General features: G+C 40.5%; 1 protein-coding gene across 2 annotated transcripts in view; it reads left to right on the forward strand.

Annotated features, from left to right (window-relative positions):
• The window catches only part of taok3a (TAO kinase 3a), a 276,804-nt gene that overhangs the window by 179,397 nt on the left and 76,969 nt on the right, over nucleotides 1-20,438 (forward strand). For both annotated transcript variants that reach the window (XM_084334944.1, XM_084334945.1), the window contains 4 exons: nucleotides 882-953; nucleotides 3,941-4,042; nucleotides 8,349-8,394; nucleotides 8,994-9,090. In XM_084334944.1, the coding sequence (XP_084191070.1) occupies nucleotides 882-953; nucleotides 3,941-4,042; nucleotides 8,349-8,394; nucleotides 8,994-9,090 (317 nt within the window). The remainder of the gene's footprint in view (nucleotides 1-881; nucleotides 954-3,940; nucleotides 4,043-8,348; nucleotides 8,395-8,993; nucleotides 9,091-20,438) is intronic.

Consider the following 20,438-nt stretch of genomic DNA (forward strand, 5'->3'; position numbering starts at 1 on the left):
CTCCACTATTGAAGCTTCAAAGCTCTAGAGCAGGGGTTCCCAAACTTTTTCAGCTCGAGACCCAAAAGAGAAATTTGGTGTTTCCCCGGGACCCAAACTTACAAAAATACATCATGAATTGCCATAACATACATTTATAAACTACTGATAAAGAACACAACAAACCATGAATTTCAAATGTATATGAAATGTATTTATTTAATTATAAAAGTACATCACAGCAATAATCAGTGTAATGTTAAGTTGCTCACCACCTCATAACATGTACATACAATTTTGTAACACTTTTAAATGAACAAACATGTTCTACTCTCCTTTCTATTTCTCACCCCTTTTTCAACTCTCCATTTCTTACCCCCTCCCTCCGTCCCTCAACCTTAAACCCCAACATTGAGCAACATTCTGATTAATTTATACTGACTTATTTAAAAATTCTACTGACCTGACATGCTAGAAGGGGTATAATATTTCATCTATGGCACAATGAAATCTAATGAGAGGTATGTGGCTGGTTGAAGTTTTCAACCAGCAGATCTATTCTGGGCTTGGTTTTTGAAAGTGCTATTCTGAGGTCATGCTGAGCATTTAGTCTGTTTCTGTATTTGTTTTTCAGGTATGCTAGAGTAGAAAACCCAGATTCACATAAGTATGTGGTGCCAAACTGAATCAACACATCTACAGCTTTTTTATAAAAAAATAAAAAAGTGATTTATTTTATTTTTTATTGGCGACACAATAAAAACGGGTCCACGTTTTTTTGGGAAGTTTGGGAAACACTCCTCTAGAGTCATCAGATATCTTGTGAGAGTGTTATTTGTATCCATCAGACTTTGCCGTCCTCAAATTTACACTGTCTTCTCTTGTCCTTCTCTCTACCTCAGGCCCGAAACTCCTATTCCAATGAGGTGGTGGCCATCAAGAAGATGTCCTACAATGGCAAGCAGACCACCGAGGTAAGATCAAGACTCTCTCTGTCTCTGTCTCTGTCTCTGTCTCTCTCTCTCTCACACACAAATATTACAATACATTTGATGTACTACATGGATTAATTTACAGCTAACCCTAGTCTTAGCCATTACCAATACATAGCCTATCTATCCCTTAACATGTATAGATGGTTTCAGTGGATTTATGTTGCTAGGGAACAGCTAGTACCCAAATGTATTACCTGTTGTAGTGTTTACTGACAACAACAACCTGTCAACAGCTGACGGATAATCAAATGTAGTCCATTTAGAATGTTTATATTGTCAAGTTGAAACCATATGTAAGAGACAACGTGTTTTCTCTCCATTTCTCCTTTTCTTTCTATACATGTAATGATGTGTGGCTCTGTACAAGTGTACACACACACTGAACTCTTGCCTTCAAAATAGTTGAGGTTCTATTAAAGTTAAGGGTGAACTTGGACAATTCTTCTTTGCGTGACTAGCATTATATGCTCACATTTTGGTTAACTTAACTTCTTAAGCCCTAGGGGTTTTGATTGATTGATTGAAAACTTTATTAACAGATTGCAGAATGGGTACAGTACAGTACAGCTCAATACATACAATTGTTAAGGGGATGCAGACCAGAGAAAGACTTTTGTCTTGTTTACATCAGGGTCCCCCATTTTCAATTCATCATAACATATATGACATACATGACATACAGATAGACAGTACTGCTACATCTATACATTTCTGACATACCAGATTTGCAAATACAGTACTGTTTGTGATACGAAAAGAGTCCAGAAAAGAGAGTATATACATTTGACGTAGAAACTGTACATTGGAGGAGGTTGGTTGGGTGGGGGGGGGGGGGGGGTTTGGGGGACACTGTACAACTGTACACGCAAAACTGTACATTGGAATATTGACAAGACCATACTTGGTCATTTACTGTACATTGGAGGGGGTTGTGTTAGAACATTTACAGGGGCCAGTTTCGAATTGCAGTCTCCCGTAGGTGTTTTTTGAGAGTGTTTTTGAAAGTGGGTAGTGATTCACATTCCTTTACAGCTTTGGGTAGGGCGTTCCACATTGATGTGGCATAATTGCGAAACGTGTTTAGTCCCTTGTTTGAGCCGAATCTAGGTTTAACATGATTTGTGAAGCTCCCTCTGGTGTTGTGGTCGTGGTATTCACTGACCTTTGGGAAGTATTTTGACATGTACAACATGGGTATCTTAGTCGTGTAGTGTATCTTGTAGACCAGGCCCATTGCAAGTTGCTGTAATCTGTCTTCTACTCTAAGCCATAATTGCGCAATGTGCGTGGAAACGGGTGTGGACATTTCTCGATTCTAAGATGCATCGCGACGTGGACGATTCTGCATCGATGCAGTGACGGAACATAATCGATTATAAAAAAAAAATCAAATTGAATCGAATCGTGGACAGCTGAATCGTAATTGAATCGTGAAGCCAGAGAAGATTCACAGCTCTATAGCCATATTTTCAGAAAATTCGCCTAAAAATACATACCTAAGTAAATGGAAGATTGCTCCACTTCTACAAGGTCCATTTGCATGTTCGTGGTATCTAGAGACATCTATGGATCTCAGGGAATGTATTCCCAGTGTCAGAAATATTGTATCTGTTACTAGGCTTGAGTAGAATGAACCAAAGGAGAATATCATTTTCCCCCCCATCTTTGATGGTGAATAACACCATGCTAACATTGACCAGACGTGAAAGATTGCCACTGAGCTCATTCAGCACCTTCTTGAGATCAAGTGTACAAAAAGTGTAAGCAAATGAATAAAGTGTGAATGATTTACAGTAGATACAGTACTGAATTTTGCCATCCGGACACATGCAATTTGAACTATGAATATAGAATATAGAATATCAGGCCTATAAATTACCTTATTATGGCCAAGTCACACATCTATGGATCGGGCCAAATCTCCCCTTTCCAATGGCAGAGTTCAATCTGGATTTAGAACCACCAGGCGCCCCTGACATGGCAGCAAAACCTGTGAATGAAATCTACTGTAAGTACAGTCACTTTTTTGTAATGCAAAATGTTCCGCCATCTTTCATCTGATTGAGATGCATTTTTTTCTTAGACGTTCACAGAAAGGTAAAGAAACGAACTACGTTCTATTTTATGGCAATAGCGTTCAGGTTTGTTCGACCCGTGGCCGTGAGATATGATCCCGAAAATAATATATAAAAAAAAAGAAATTCACGCTAGAAGTCAGATGATTGACAGGGGCTGGCGTGAGCTGGGAAGTGTAGTTTTATGAAATTCGAAAGCCCTGGGTCTCCTCGTTCATAGGACTACACACACTTTCCGTCGGGATGCGCTGAGATATTTATAAACTCATAATTTCGCTAATAACACGTAAAATCATTGGTAAACAAACATAGTGCTGAAAATATACACTTTGACACAGGGTTAGGGTCTTTAATCTTGGCTACATTTGAAAAGGAAACTCAACATTAATTCATACATTCTGTATCCATCTATTAATGGCGTGATATCAATCTTGTACCGGTACCCGGCCGATCGGGCTTAAGGGGTTAATTAAACCCTTTAAGACCTATAATTATAGTATATTATAGAATTCCACCTGGATCTTTTGTATTTTGGGCTGTAAAATTGTCAATGAATGTCCTAGGAGTAAGTGCTTTTGCCCCTTTTCCCTTTACTAAATGTCAGCCCCCTCATGCTTTAAAGTTGTCAGTCATTAGAAATGTGTTGACGTTATATACAGTCACTTTCCCCCCAAATCAAGTTAGAATGAATACAAAGTCAAATGTAATTCATTCAAACAAAATCGGAATAGTCTAATCTAAAGTGCTCTCACTCCAAAATTTTGAAACGAATACAGTAGAAGACTCCTATGAAGCTATACGGAATGAGGGCACTGCTGAAAGATAAATAAATAAAAAAGACTGCACTGAAAGTGAGTAATCTCAGCATGTTGTCTCTTTTACCTTTGGCAGAAGTGGCAGGACATCATTAAGGAAGTCAAGTTTTTGGAACAACTGCGACACCCAAACACCATTGAGTATAAAGGCTGCTACCTGAAGGACAACACTGCCTGGGTGAGTGGAGATGAGTAGCGCTCTCTCTCCTTATTCTCTCTCTTTTCTGTCTCTTATCTCTTTGCATCTCATCGTTCTCTCTCTACGTGTCTCCTGTTCCCATTTCCCCACTCTCTTCCCTGTCTGTCAGCTTTGTTTCTCTGTCTCTCTCTTTCTAACTCTTTCTCTCTCTTTCTCTCAGCCTGTTTCTGTTTAGTCTCAGTCTCTTTTTTTCCCTCTTGCTCTTTTTCTAATTTCTCGCTCTTCATCTCTACTATCTACTGTGTGGTTTGTGTCACAGAAGTTTCTTGAGCAAGCAGCCAAAATCGCATCTGTTATAAAACATCATTTGAAAATCTCTTTGCATTTGAATCTTTACACATTCACCATCTGTTATCTTACCTCGACTCTGGGTTTAATGTGTGAGCCAGCTACTGTACGCCTACTGAAAGAACTGAGCAAACTAATTAATTTCACGTAGGATAATTTTTTGTAACTTATTGCATAATAGAGAGACTAGGTAGCTCTTACCAGCATACAGGTGCTGTCAGGTTAAAACCTTGTATCTCCACTCTTACAGGAATTGAAAGTGTACATGATTCTCTACACTGTGAGCAAGTTTCATGACCTTAAAGGAAAACTCCAACATTTTGGGAAATTAGCTTATTTAACATCTTCCCTGGAGTTAGACAAGAAGATGCATACCTTTTGTGTCTCTCTGCATGCATTAGGCTTAGGGAACGCCCGCACCGTTAGCGTAGCTTAGCTTCATCACTGGAAGTGGGGCAGTCCTTTACCCTGAAGTTCCCCACAGTCACTAAATACACTCCAAATAAAACTCTAAAACGTTCCTGTAAACATGTTGTGACCTGTGTATTTACCACGTAGAGAAATAAAAAATAATTGAATTTGACATTTACGTTTTCTAAGCAAATATACTCGGAACTATTTTTTGCCGAACCTCTCTGGGCGAACCTAAAGTTAGTTTAGGTTCATGTTAACGTTAGATAATGTACAAAATAAACGTATTTCCGGTGCTCTTTTATTTTGAAACCCCCCGACCGGCAGTATAGTAGATGCTTCGTTATCTGCTTGTGTGTCTGGTTCTGTGTTTGTTGGTTTTCGTTAGCTAGCAGCATATCAACACCAGCCATGGGAATACTGTAAATTGTGGAGGCTTTTAATCGTCAAGGTAAGAGGATTCGAAGACATGGTATCCATTAGGGCTGTCCCCGACTAAGGATTTGGATGGTCGACTATGATTGGCCAAAATGTGCCATTAGTCGACTATTGGTCGAAAAAAAAAATTATAATATTATTAAAAAAAAATTTATCATTCCATTTGGGCTGTGGGGGGTGCTTAATGTCTGAAGGAGTCGACTGAAGGCTTCTTGTCCTCTGCAAAAGCATGCAATTGGTCCACTGATGGATACATCTTGATATTTGTCTAGTCTAGTGTGTTCATTAGATGGGTGAAATCCTCTTTCAGTGCCTCTGTGCCTGTTTTCGTAGGCAGTTAGCCTCTGGTATGCGTGCCATTAGCGTTAGTAACGCTTGTAGGCCTCTTTTCTTTTGGAAAGAATGATAAAAAAAAAATATTATTATTATTATTATTTTTTATACTAAGAGGTTGGCTAGTCGACTACGGCTCCTTTCGACCGATTAGTCGACTAATCGACTAATATGGGTCAGCCCTAGTATCCATAAACTTCAATCGGTTCGGATCCTTTGAATGAAATGAAAATGTAAACAAACACTGTTAGAAAGTAGCACTGCGTTGCGTGAAATCACTGAGCCCAGAGAGGAGTGGTTTGGCAAAAAGAAAATTCCGAGTATATTTGCTTAGAAAACGTAAATGTCTAATTCAATTATTTTTTATTTCTCCATGTGGTAAATACACAGGTCACAACATGTTTACAGGAACGTTTTGGAGTTGTATTTGGAGTGTATTTCGTGACTGTAGGGGACTGTAGGGAACTTCAGGGTAAAGGACTGCCCCACTTCCAGTGATGAAGCTAAGCTACGCTAACGGTGCGGGCGTTCCCTAAGCCTAATGCATGCAGAGAGACAAAAAAGGTATGCATCTTCTTGTCTAACTCCAGGGAAGATGTTAAATCAGCTAATTTCCCAAAATGTTGGAGTTTTCCTTTAAGGGCCATGGAACCCATTCAAAACCCCATGTAAAAATACATGGGTGTCGATCACAAAACAGTTCAATTAGAAAAAAAAGTTGTTTGTTATGATTCCTAAAAGGTTTACCTTTATGGAGATACAAGGCTTTCAGCCATAGAATTGTTTACTAGCTCACACATAGCTGACACATTTTGCTATGTTATAGCAATATGCCTTAACACTTTGAGTGCCTTTGATTAACGTTGATTAATGTCCTTGGATGCCAGCATCCACTTCAATGATAGCGTTAAAAACGCATAATCTATGTTTTAAATTATGGCTATGTGTCTAATCTGCCCGTCGCTTATCAATGGCTTGTTTGCAGTCAACATTGTCAAAACGGATTGTTTTTTAATCGGTTCATATCCTTTTTATAGCATTTCGAAAAGCTATCGTTTTCTCGAAAATTTCAGGAAAATAGAAAGATTCCGTCATAAACGGCATTTATTGGAATATTCTCGAATACACTAGACACGTTGTCATTTGTCGGCCTATTTATGAATCGTTTTCAAATAAACGCTAGATTATCAAGAGTATATGTGTACTTATGCACGCTATAGAAGCGAGCTGAGAAATCGATTCTCTTATTTCCTCAACAGCACACACATACACATACAGGGCACACTGTTATCTCAGTGAAAACAGCTCTGATTATCCTAAAACTGGTAACAGACTCCTTACCTTAGATCAGATGTTCTCCAAAAAGATTATTCCAATTCCTGATCGTCATTCCAAATATCGATCACGTTTATTGATTGATTATTGGCTGCTGTAAATATATATTCCAGGCTGCTTTCCATCTCGCAATCACTTCCCTCTTCCATCAGACGGCTCGCCAGCATAGTGGAGCCAGTAGGCTCCCCCCCCACACATCCACCAGTGTAATCGAATGGCCTGCAGTTACACAGGGATAGACGATAGGGGGCGGTATTTCCCCATCGGCGCTCCTAGAGGGGCTGCTGTACCAACGGGAGACTCGGTTGATGAAATATGAATTCAGATCGCTAATAAAAAAATAAAACGACAATTAGCATCGTCTGCATTCAACAGGCGGGGCGAAATAATGACATAACACGTCGCCGGCATCCAAAGTGTTAAAGGGGAATTCACAATGTTCTTCCTGTCGCCCAGGACAGTTTAGTCAGTATTCGTGAACACGCACCACTCTCTCCTAAAGCTATAAATCAGAATAGAACCCTACAATTTGTGATGTCACCTGGATGTAAGATCTGGGGTTGCTCCATAGACAATGAATGGGAGCCATACACTGTTAAGTTCTCACACCAAAATTAGGTTTATAATGCTAGTATTGCCAACAGGTCCCAACCTATTTTGGGTGTATGAATGAATGAAAGAAAACTACCGAAAAGGTTTAGGCTAAAGCCGAGGCTTATATTGCCTACCCTTTTTACATTACATTATTAATAAAAAAGAAAAAGAAAAGAAAAATAGCTCAACTTGACATTTTATGGCTCCACAAAGTCAGTGCCCCATTCATTGTCTATGGAGCAGTCCCAGACCTTTACATCCAGGTGACCTCACAAATTGTAGAGTTCCCTCTCTGGGTTCTGGCTTCAGGAAAGACTGGTAGAACGTTCATAAATACTGATTGAACTATCCTGGGGCACAGGAAGAATTTATGTGAATTCGTAAAATGGGTAGCATTCCACTTTTATGTAAAGTTTTTACAAAGCTAATTTACATTTACATTTAGTCATTTAGCTGATGCTTTTATCCAAAGCGACTTACAAGTTCTGTACGACAAGCCATCAGGAAGGGCACAACTCTATCAGCTGAGCAACAATGTTCATCAAAGTGTTGAGTGCTACAGTGTAGGTTAGTTTATTAGGACAAGTGCATGACAGTACGGTTAGTTAAGGTTTTTTTTATTTATTTTTTATTCAGATAATGGTTGAAGAAGTGCGTCTTTAGTCGACGGCGAAAGATTGGACGTGTTTCGGCTGTCCTAACTGGGGTGGGTAGTTCATTCCACCATTGTGGGGCAAGGACTGAGAATATGCGACTTCTCTTTGATGACCCTCCCGGAGCTTGGATAGAAGTAGGTCTGAGGCGGCCAGAAGATGCAATTTATGACTGAATGCTGTGTTGGTTAGTACCGTAGTTGTCTGTGTCACTGATGTCTTGTCTCTTGCAGCTGGTAATGGAGTACTGCCTGGGTTCTGCATCAGACTTACTAGAGGGTGAGGGTTTTTGCACACACCACACACACACACACACACACACACCAGCTTCATTGTAGATAGAATATTAAAGGGTAGAAACAGTCAAAGATCAAAGGGATGATTCAAAATGTATTTATATTTGTAATTCAAATAGTCATGTCACATTTGATAACAAATTTACAAAAGTAGTAATCTGTCTTATGGAGGCTGCTCTGTTTTTGTTGTCAGTGATTGTGCGGTGTCACTCTGGCAGAAGTCATCACTCACAATGACACAGTGTATCCATGGTAACAAAAATATGGCAGCCCCTATGAAACAGCTACCATAAAATTACAATACTATTTATTTATAATGTTTCCATTCCCCTTTAAAGTGAAGATTTGTGTACACTAAGAAATATTAAGCCAGTGTGTAGCATTTGTCTGTCTACACAGTTTGTAGTTCCACACTATAACTGTTTATAGGCATTTTAGACTGAGCACTTATCCATATCTTTATCCATGTCCTTTGGGCACAAGAAAGATTATATATACTATATGATGTTGGTTTTATTGAATCCAAACCTGAGTGTTAAAAATGCCGCTGACTTCTTCCTTCCTGGCCTGTTTCTCCATCAGTTCACAAGAAACCGCTCCAAGAGGTGGAGATCGCTGCCATTACCCACGGTGCCTTGTTAGGACTGGCTTATCTACATTCCAATAACATGATCCACAGGTGAGTCAGGAACATTTCCCAACAGGATAAAGGTTGAACGCCAACATAACCGAATTAGATGGAAGATACCAATGTAATACTTCATTCCAGCATTTATTTGCCAATAAAGATGTAAAATTGTCAACTCTATTGGCAGTGCTATTGGTACTCATTGTATCAGCCACTGGCAATCTGTAGTTCAATGTGACAAGCGCATTCATCATTTTAAGTCATAAAAGGCATTCCTAGCATACCTGGGCCCATAACTTTAATGACAGACAAATGTGACTGGCATCCAGCAAGGAAGTAATCCAAAGTATTTTTAACCTACAATCAGTTTTTATCACATATTCTATCGCAGAGATAAAGAAGTATCATAAAATCTGTTGAAACTTAAACTAAAGCGTATCATGGCCAGTAAACCGATATTTAATATAATTATTCCAGTCCTTCATACGAGCATCAGGCTCCACAACAATATATAACGTATGATGTATAACGCAATAGTGCTACAGTACAATCAACAGCAGAGTGTATTAAAAGGCTATGGTGAAGAGGTACGTTTTTAGCTTATTTAAAAAAATATTAAGAGATCTAGCTTCCCTAATGTCCATAGGTAGTGTGTTCCATAACTTTGGTGCATAGTTTGCAAAGGCTGCATCCCCGATTTTCTTTAGGCTGTGGTTTGGAACCTTCAATAGACCAGTAGTAGATGATCGCAATGTTCTAGAAGGCACATAGTAGAATTTGCAATATAGCTTGGTCCTGTGTTATTTAGTGCTTTGTATATAAGGAGGAGGACCTTGAAATCGATTATAAATGTTACCGGAAGCCAGTGTAGGTTAGTTAATACTGGACTGATGTGGTCTCTCTTGGTTCTAGTTAGTAGCCTAGCTGCCGAGTTTTGAAAGAGTTGGAGTCATTCGGTGTGTTTTTTTTTGGGAGGCCGGTGAGGAGTGCATTACAGTAGTCAAGTCGGCTTGAGATAAAGGCCTGGATCAGTTTCAGGGTATTTTTTTATTTATAAACGGCCGTACCTGAGCCGTTTCTAAGGTGGGAAAATTATGTTTTTGTCACCTTGTTGATGTGTGATTTAAAGCTTAGGTCCGAGTCTATTATAACACCAAGACCTGTAACTTCGGGTTTGATCCAAGGAGTAAATAGCCCCATATTGCTCTGTAATATTTCTATTTTTGTTATAGGACCCCGACTGGTAGGATTTGTCCTCATTTAATTTTAGGAAGTTGTTCGTCATCCATTTGTTTATTGCTAAGAGACAGGCAGAAATGGAGTTAATAGCTGTGTGATCTATTGTTTCAGGGGAGATGTACAATTGTGTGTCATCTGCATAACTATAGAAACATACATTGTGTTTTCTAATGATGTCTCCAAGTGACAGCATGTGTAGTGAGAATAATAATGGACCAAGTCAGCTCCCCTGTGGAACTCCGAAGTACAGTAGGTGTCATGTTTCTCAGAAGAATGATCTCCAAGCCTGACGTAATATTTTCTCCCTTTGATATATTATTCTGAAACAGTTTAAGCTCTTAACTCATTCAGCGCCAGAGGGCGCTGTTTACTGTTACTGTTGAAAGGCCAGCGCTTTAAAGTATACGAATACGTGGCGGTGTTTGCAGGGCTAAAACTATATTCAGTGTTGCGTTCGTCATATCAACACTGGTTGCACACACGCTAATGACGCCACGTGCACGCACGCTCCCGCGCATAAATGTTCCCTCGCTTAAGCACAGACTAAAGCCAATGCCCAATTGCCTCTACGAATGGAATGTAACACATTTCATTCACAAGTTCTGTGTGAATGTATCTGAGAACGTATTTAACACACCCGACGACCGGCGCTATTGATATGCAAAGTTGCCCAGGTGCGTACTTATAGCGAGTTGGCGAGTGCAGCGCATTCCTGTGTGCACGCGCTTCTGCTCACAAAACTTTGGCTGCACTGCGTGCAACCCCGTCCCATCACGCATCACTGACTATATTATATATTATAGCTATGGATATAATAATATTGCCCATTTGACATCTAGTATCAATTTGTGAAAAAGAAATATTTTTTTTATCCATACATTCCCGTTTTATACTGTGGTGAATATGAATATAGTTTTAGAGTAATCCTGTCTAATCCCAGAAAACTACGCTATGCAGCAATACGTGCATTTCACTAAAAACCGTGCCGTTTCTCGCCTGTATACGCTACTATTTTCGAAATCAACACTATCAAGTCAAGTCAAGAGTTTTATTTGTCACGGCATACAAGTATACAATGAAATGCGGGTGGTCTTGCCCGCAACGATGTGCAATACAGTAGTACAACATATAATAGAATCCAATAGACAACATTGTGCAATAAACAGGTAACATAGTGGGACATCACGGTATTTGTACATAGTTATTTACAGAGCATGAAGGACATGCTAGGTCCCTAGGTAGTGCAATACACTGTTACTATACTATTTTTAAAGTGACCTTTCTTTGTGTCCATAAGTGTGAGCGTGTGCAGCATGAGTGAGTGCTTTCTCATGTTAAAGTGGCTGCTAGTGTGCGAGTGTGCACAGCGTGTGTGTCGTGTGTGTGCTAATGTGTGCTTGTGTGTGTAGGGTTCAGTGTTCATTGTTCAAGGCTCTGATGGCCTGGGGGAAGAAGCTGAGCCGAAGCCTCTCTGTCCTAGTAGCTGGTGTTCGCAGGCGTCTGCCTGACCTCAGCAGCTGGAACAGGCTGTTATTGGGGTGGTGAGGGTCTTTCATTATTCTGCAGGCTCTGGATTTGCACCTTTTGTTGTATAGAACCTGCAGGGGAGGTAGTGCAATACCTGTGGTACGCTCGGCAGAGCGCACCACTCTCTGTAGGGCCTTCTTGTCCTGTGCCGTGCTGTTGCCATACCAGGCAGTGATGTTTCCAGTCAAGATGCTCTCTACAGCTCCGGAGTAGAAGGACTGGAGTATCTTCCCCGATACTCTGAACTTCCTTAACTGTCTCAGGTGGTAGAGGCGCTGCTTCGCGTTTTTTACAACTGTGTCTATGTGTGTTGACCATGTCAGATCCTCTGAGATGTGGACCCCCAGGTACTTAAAGCTGCTCACCCTGTCCACGGTGGCCCCGTTTATCCTCAGTGGTGTGTGCAGGGGTGCAGTCGTAATATGGGCGAAGGCCAAACGCCCGCGCAAGCGCGCTCCCGTGCACGCGCATACATGTTCCCTCTGTTGCGCACAAAACAGATGATACACCTTGTCTCATCCTTCCAGTGAAGTCGGGAGATCAAGCAACCCCCCACCACACCTACAGGGCTTGTATTTGGTTGTCGGTATCCTATTATTATGCAAAGTCTAGGTGATAAGTGGCGCGATGAGTCATTTTATCACCTAGACTTTGCATAATAATAGGATGCGCGCACTTCGGCCTCAGTGACGAAGGCCAACCGCCGTTTGACCGCGTTTGCCCACCACTGCACCCCTGGGTGTGTGTGTCTCCTGCTGTCCTCTCCTATAATCCACGATCAGCTCCTTGGTTTTACCAATGTTCAGGAGCAGGCTGTTGTCCTGGCACCAGCGTTCCAGTACCTCAACCTCCTCCCAGTAGCCCTTCTCGTCGTTGTCCGAGATCAGCCCCACCACCACCGTGTCGTCTGCGAACTTCACTATGGAGTTGGAGCTGAACTTGGCCACACAGTCGTGTGTGTATAGTGAGTACAGCAGGGGGCTCAGAACACAGCCCTGGGGGGACCCGGTGCTCAGGGTGATGGTGTTGGAGGTCTGACCCCCCACCCTGACCGCCTGGGGTCTTTCACTCAGAAAGTCCAGTACCCAGGCGCTCAGAGCGGAGCTCAGACCCAGCTCGATCAGCTTGTCCACCAGTCTGGTGGGGACTATGGTGTTGAACGCTGAGCTGTAGTCAATGAACAACAGTCTCACATAGCCCCCCTTCTGACGGTCCAGGTGAGAGAGGGTGCTGTGCAGTACTTGGGAGACCGCATCGTCAGTGGACCTGTATGCAAATTGCATAGGGTCCATATAGCTAGGGAGGGAGGCACAAATGTGATCCTTGACCAGCCTCTCGAAACATTTCATGGCCACAGAGGTGAGTGCCACAGGTCTGTAGTCATTGAGACCTGTTGGGGAGGATTTCTTTGGTACCGGGATAATGGTAGACATCTTGAAGCAGGCAGGGACCACTGACTCCTTCAGGGATCGATTAAATATGGTGGTGAACACAGGGGCTAGCTGGTTAGCACAGGACTTGAGTATGCGTCCTGTTATTCCATCTGGGCCAGCCGCCTTCCTGGTGTTCACCTGCATAAATGCTCTTCTCACACTGTGTACCGTCGATGAGAGAGCGTCCCCGCCCCCCCGCGGATGCCCCCCCCCTCCACAACAGCCGGCGCACCAGTGACGTCACTAGCCGTTGAGCTAGCAGTGCCACTGTTTGCACCAAACCGCGCGTAGAAGGTGTTGAGCTGGTCCGCGAGGGAGGCGTCGTCGCTCCCCATTGAGGGGGCGCTGACTTTGTAGTCAGTTATAGCCCTCAGTCCCTGCCATAAGCCTCTTGTGTCATTCTGTGCCATTTGTGCCTCCATCTTGTCGGCATACAGATGAAGCGTTTAGTTTTCCTGGGCGCTTTGCCGCGACGTGAGCACGGTTATATCACGTCGGAAATGAATTAGGAACCCAGGCTGCTGTTCTATTTTATGCCGCCAGGAGGCGCAAAGTCATTAGACGGACGCTACAACGTCCTACACAGTATACTGTATAACGATCTGTATGTTTTGTTGTCTAAAATAAATACCATACCATGTCTAAAGCAATGTTGCTGAATAAAATAATTAACCAGTTAAAACCTGTCGAATGGAGCAGTCAATGTATATATTTTGTGTAGATAGCTAGGTGGGCTCTATTTATAATGATATATTTTGACTAGTACCGTGGTCTAGTGGTTTATCCCCATTCCCTTCAAGCCGACGCCCGGGGTTTGATTCCCAGGCCTTTCTAATATTTATATATTTTTTTATTATTTATAAAAATTAAATTGCCCGCAACGATGTGCATAATACAATAGTAATAATATATAATAAGAATCCAACCAATAGAGCGACATTGTGCAATAAACAAGTAAACAAAGTAGGGCATATCGGCATTTGTACATGAGTTATTCTGAGTCAACTTATTGTCTGTTGTTGCTACGCAACTTCACTTGACTTGAAAAGACTTGATACCTCCCCCCATGCCCAACGATTAAAAATTAACGTTATTAAATGTATATATATTAATTCATTTTGCGCGCTGTTGTTGCTACGCAACTTCACTTGACTTGAAAAGACTTGATACCTCCCCCCATGCCCAACGATTAAAAATTAACGTTATTAAATGTATATATATTAATTCATTTTGCGCGAATCCACACTTCATTTCCCAGACCCACTTTGTTTTGAAACAACCAATCACGTTGCGCGATAGCACGAGCGATCCACAGTCAGTAATAATGTTACAGCTGAGTTCACGGCGAAATGTGAGTTCAGCCTCCTCTGAACAAGCCCCCAGGAAGCTACAATGTGAGAGCAGAGTATTTAGCTTCATACGTTTAGTTTATTTTATTTATTTAGCACATTATTTAAAAAAACAGTGCTAGGAGGGAACGAAGCCCAAAGGGCATGTACAAAGTTCCACTCCCATCTCATTGTCCATAAACAATATGAACGAAATACATGTGTAGCAAGGTCTACACACTATAGCGAAAACATGGAAGATTGACACGAGTCAGTAACAAGAACAATTATTATTATTTTTTTTGATATACAGCAACCTAATTATATACTTCAGGCTAAGTTTTGCCAATAATATTACTCAGCTCAATGAGCTTAGTCCAGCTCAATACATACAATTGTTAAGGGGGTGCAGACCTGAGAAATACTTTCGTCTCGTTTACATCAGGGTCCCCCAACAATTAGCATTTCAATGGTGTGTGGGGGGTTGCCAATCCAATGTGACACCTTCACAGGCTAGTCTTTCTCTGCTCTGCATCCCCTTAAACATTTTGTGTGTATTGAGCCATACTGTATTGTACCCATTCTGCAATCAGTTAAATAAAGTTTTCATTAATTCATTCTGTCCATCTGTCTCTCTCACTTGTTTAATCTTTCACTGCAACACTGGTTCTCTCGCAAAACCCCAAACGTTACAATGCCCGCTACGATTGTGCAATAAAACAATAGTTTCGTTTGAGTTTACTCAGTTTATTTGATCAGGGACAGTGCATATCAATCAACAGTTATACATTTATAAATGAATACAATTACAGAAGAAAAAACATTATTATCAAACCAGATTGGAGGAGTGTAAAGGGGATAGTAAGAGACTATGGAAAACATTGAATGAACCATTTGACATTGCAACTCATTTCAACAATTACTTTGTTTCCAAGGTAAACACAATTATAAATCAAATGTTGCCAATGAGTGGTAAGCTGTCAGACTCTGTAATTAAAAAACATATAATGTATGACAAGAAATGCCGATTTAAATTTAAATGCACAAGTCCAAATGATATTGAAAAGCTCCTCCTATCACTTAAACCAGATAAACCTTGCGGTGTTGATAATCTGAATGGAACACTGCTACAAATCTCTGCAAAATGTGTGGCTAAGCCACTATCACATATTTGATTTGTATGTTTTTTGTTTAATGCCCTTGTTTTTATGTTGAAACTTGTTGTGTGCCGTGTTGGTCAGGACTCCCTGGAAGAAGATATATTGTATCTCAATGGGACATTCCTGGATAAATAAAGGATATAAAAAAAAAAATAGAAAAGAAAATAGCTGACACTTTTATCCAAAGCGACTTACAAGTTCTGTTCGACAACTTGTAACTTCTCAGTTACAGTGGGTGACAATATTGTCACAAGGAAAGATGAAATTACCTACCTGGGTTCCATCCTAGAGGCTAATCTCTCCTGTGACAAAATTATTAAACAATTATTAAACACGTTACATACAAAACTGTCTCTTCTGTTATTCAAGTGTTCTGATGGGAATGGTGTATTGTACCACACATAAAAATATGGAAAAACAATGTCCAGGCACGCACTCCAGGTTTTTCCAAATTTATTGGCAGCCTGAAATCATATCATGACGTTTCGGTGTGAAACGTTTGACCAATTACTTGACAAATGACCTGTCGACCAAGATGGTCACAAGAACAAGAAAATACAATAAAATGTAATATAACAAGCTGTACGCAATGTATATAAAGAAACAAGAGGAATTAAAATACAATTATATAGGATATAGTGTGTTTTGTCTCAAGTGCCATGCTTTCTCAAAATCCTGCAAAACTGAAGATGTCCTCCACAAAAAAACTCAACATTGTGATTGTGCAAAATACAATAAGTAAATACCCTAGAAGCAGTGGATATTGACACATTGAATGCATAACATAGGAAGGTTGTAGAAACATTAAGCCTTAGTCGCATCAATGTCAGCATCAGCATCTTGAATGGATTAAGCGACTTCTTCACAGGAAGGTGGGGACTAAGGTATGCATAGAGTGCTAACAAAATCTGGAATGTAGGTAGACCAGTGAAAAATAAAACCTTCTCATCTTTACCCACAAATGCACTTTGGTCATAGGTAGAGGACAACTGTTTCACATCAGAACGCAACTGAAGGTTTTCCGCTCTCAGATTTATAACTTCATTGGTCATAGAATAAATAAAATCACCAGTCATATCAGTTTGAGTACCTATACTGCACACATTATCACTTGCAGCAGAATCATCAGCAGCAGCTGGTATGTCCATAAGAAGCAAGGCATGGGCAGCATCCACCTTCAGTTTCTGCTGGGTACGATTCACACGCCGTTGGTATTGTGTTTCTTTAGGTGGTTGCAGAGAAGAAGGCTGTTGCTTTCCGGTCATATTTACAGATGGCACCCAATCTGGGTCATCTTTCTTGTACAGGTGACACTTTTTACCTGGAATACAATAATGAAAAATATAGCACACTTTAGACGCTACATTTTAGGAACATTTACAGAAACGGAGTCTTACACATACACTGTAGTAGGTTATGAAATGAGATAAGAATCATATCCAGCCTCATACTATTCCACTGTAAAATGATAGTCGCTGTTATTAATATTTCACATAACGTTACCTGACGTAACGTTACCATAACGTAAACTGAGTCTTACACTACTACTGTAGTAGGTTATGAAATGAGATAAGAATCATATCCAGCCTCATACTATTCCACTGTAAAATGATAGTCGCTGTTATTAATATTTCACATAACGTTACCTGACAAGAAACACTTTGTTTTGACACTACATTTTAGGAACATTTACAGAAACGGAGTCTTACACTGTAGTAGGTTATGAAATGAGATAAGAATCATATCCAGCCTCATACTATTCCACTGTAAAATGATAGTCGCTGTTATTAATATTTCACATAACGTTACCTGACAAGAAACACTTTGTTTTGACACTACATTTTAGGAACATTTACAGAAACGGAGTCTTACACTGTAGTAGGTTATGAAATGAGATAAGAATCATATCCAGCCTCATACTATTCCACTGTAAAATGATAGTTGCTGTTATTAATATTTCACATAACGTTACCTGACGTAACGTTACCATAACGTAAACTGAGTCTTACACTACTACTGTAGTAGGTTATGAAATGAGATAAGAATCATATCCAGCCTCATACTATTCCACTGTAAAATGATAGTCGCTGTTATTAATATTTCACATAACGTTACCTGACAAGAAACACTTTGTTTTGACACTACATTTTAGGAACATTTACAGAAACGGAGTCTTACACTGTAGTAGGTTATGAAATGAGATAAGAATCATATCCAGCCTCATACTATTCCACTGTAAAATGATAGTCGCTGTTATTAATATTTCACATAACGTTACCTGACAAGAAACACTTTGTTTTGACACTACATTTTAGGAACATTTACAGAAACGGAGTCTTACACTGTAGTAGGTTATGAAATGAGATAAGAATCATATCCAGCCTCATACTATTCCACTGTAAAATGATAGTTGCTGTTATTAGTTCAAGTTCTTTAATAGTTGTCATACAGAAGTACAGAATACTTTCATACAAAATGCTTCTTACTGTTACGCTCCAGAGACTGTGCTAGACAAGATAGTATCAAATAACATAATAACATAATATAGCATGAATTTAGAAGAAGAATGAGGTCACAGTTGTTCGGTATAGACATATGTACAATGTTCTGAGTTACCATATAATATACAATACACAATACTATGCAGTGTACTAATGTACAGTACTATCTAGTGCAAAGCAGAAATGGGATGAGGTACAATTTTAGGTACAATTTACAGTAAGGTGTACGAGTTGTAGTGCAATCCTTCATCCATAAATATAAAGTGTGGGGAGTGGGTGCTACAGTGTGTTTGTTTAAAGTGGGTGTGTGCTATAAAGTGTGTGTAGTGGGTGCTACAGTGTGTTTGTTTAAAGTGAGTGTGTGCGTGTGGATGTGTGTGCTATGTGTGTTTGGTGGTTGTTGTTGTGTAGTGTTCATTCATTGTTCGTTTAGCAGCCTGATGGCCTGGGGATAGAAGCTACTTCTGAGTCTTTCTGTGCTCGCCTTGAGACTCCTGTGTCGCTTGCCTGACGGCAGCAGTTCAAAGAGGCAGTTGTTCGGGTGGCTCGAGTCCTTAATAATTCTCTTAGCCTTCCCCTTGCAACGCTTGTTGTAAATGTTCTGGAGAGTGGGGAGCCCCCCTCCAATTGTGCGTTCGGCTGAACGTGTCACTCTTTGTAGTTAATATTTCACATAACGTTACCTGACGTAACGTTACCATAACGTAAACTGAGTCTTACACTACTACTGTAGTAGGTTATGAAATGAGATAACAATCATATCCAGCATCATACTATTCCACTGTAAAATGATAGTTGCTGTTATTAATATTTCACATAACGTTACCTGACGTAACGTTACCATAACGTAAACTGAGTCTTACACTACTACTGTAGTAGGTTATGAAATGAGATAACAATCATATCCAGCCAAGAATATATTTCACATTACCTGACAAGAAATGCGCAGAACAAACTCGAATGTTGACAAGAGTCTTGCCATGGAAATCCTGGTTCAGTTTGGCCAACCACAAACGTCTCCTTTCCTGTTTGCCCTCTTCTCCTTGATTTGTGATGACAATTGGCAATCTGAAGAACTCCAAATGCGTTTCCCTATCCGACCTATTAGTACAGCCAAGAACACGGCAATAATTGACCATTTTGAGCAAAAATGAACTTGAAGAGTTGCTAGTTCGATGCAATCACGCGTTGTTTACATCCAAGTTTATCGCCAAGTAGGCCGACTTCCGGTTTGATGACGCGCCGTGAGAACACTCTTAACTCATGTACAAATGCCGATATGCCCTAATTTGTTTACTTGTTTATTGCACAATGTCGCTCTATTGGTTGGATTCTTATTATATATTATTACTATTGTATTATGCACATCGTTGCGGGCAATTTAATTTTATAAATAATAAAAAAAATATAAATATTAGAAAGGGCTGGGAATCAAACCCCGGGCGTCGGCTTGAAAGGAATGGGGATAAACCACTAGACCACGGTAGTAGACGAAACATACCATTATAAATAGAGCCCACCTGGCACCTCCACTGCTAATTCGACAGGTCTTAACGGTTTCATTATTTTATTCAGCAACATTGCGTACACAAACTTATTGTTACCAAGAAGCATTACACTAACGCTTTCTTTTGATGAAATGAATGGACAAGAGAGCCGTACGTCGGCCATCTAATGAAGTTAGATTTGACACGTTTTAATATTATACACTTTGACTGCTGAATTGACACGTTTAACTTATTCATTCTTTAATTCAGCAACATTCATTCATGCAGTCTGTAGACATACTGTAGGACGTTGTAGCATCCTATGAATGAAGTCACCAGCTGTAATGGAATTGAATGGAACTCGAGCTTAGTCCAGCACGGAGCTCCTCCAATGAATGAACAAAAGCCGGCGCGTCGGGCAGTTGTCACCAGCTGTATGAGAGCGCCCCCGCTGGTCATTGTTAACATTAACCTCGCAAAACGGCATCATAACGGCAGGCAAACAGCTGTTCCTGGACTTTTCCCAGCTGTATCTGTACGTCCTCTTAGCAAGTTTAACAGCCTTGCGCAGAGTGTAGACTGTTGTCTTGTACTCTTCCATGTTTCCTGACTCTCTGCCCAGGTTATAAGCAGTGGTGCGAGAGTTCAGGGCTGCTCTGATAGTACCGTCCACCCATGGTTTCTGGTTCGGGAACACCCTCGCCTTTTTTGTGGCGACAATACT

Source organism: Notolepis coatsorum (genome assembly GCF_963971535.1).
Source record: "Notolepis coatsorum genome assembly, chromosome: 1".
NCBI classification, from domain to species: Eukaryota; Metazoa; Chordata; class Actinopteri; order Aulopiformes; family Paralepididae; genus Notolepis; species Notolepis coatsorum.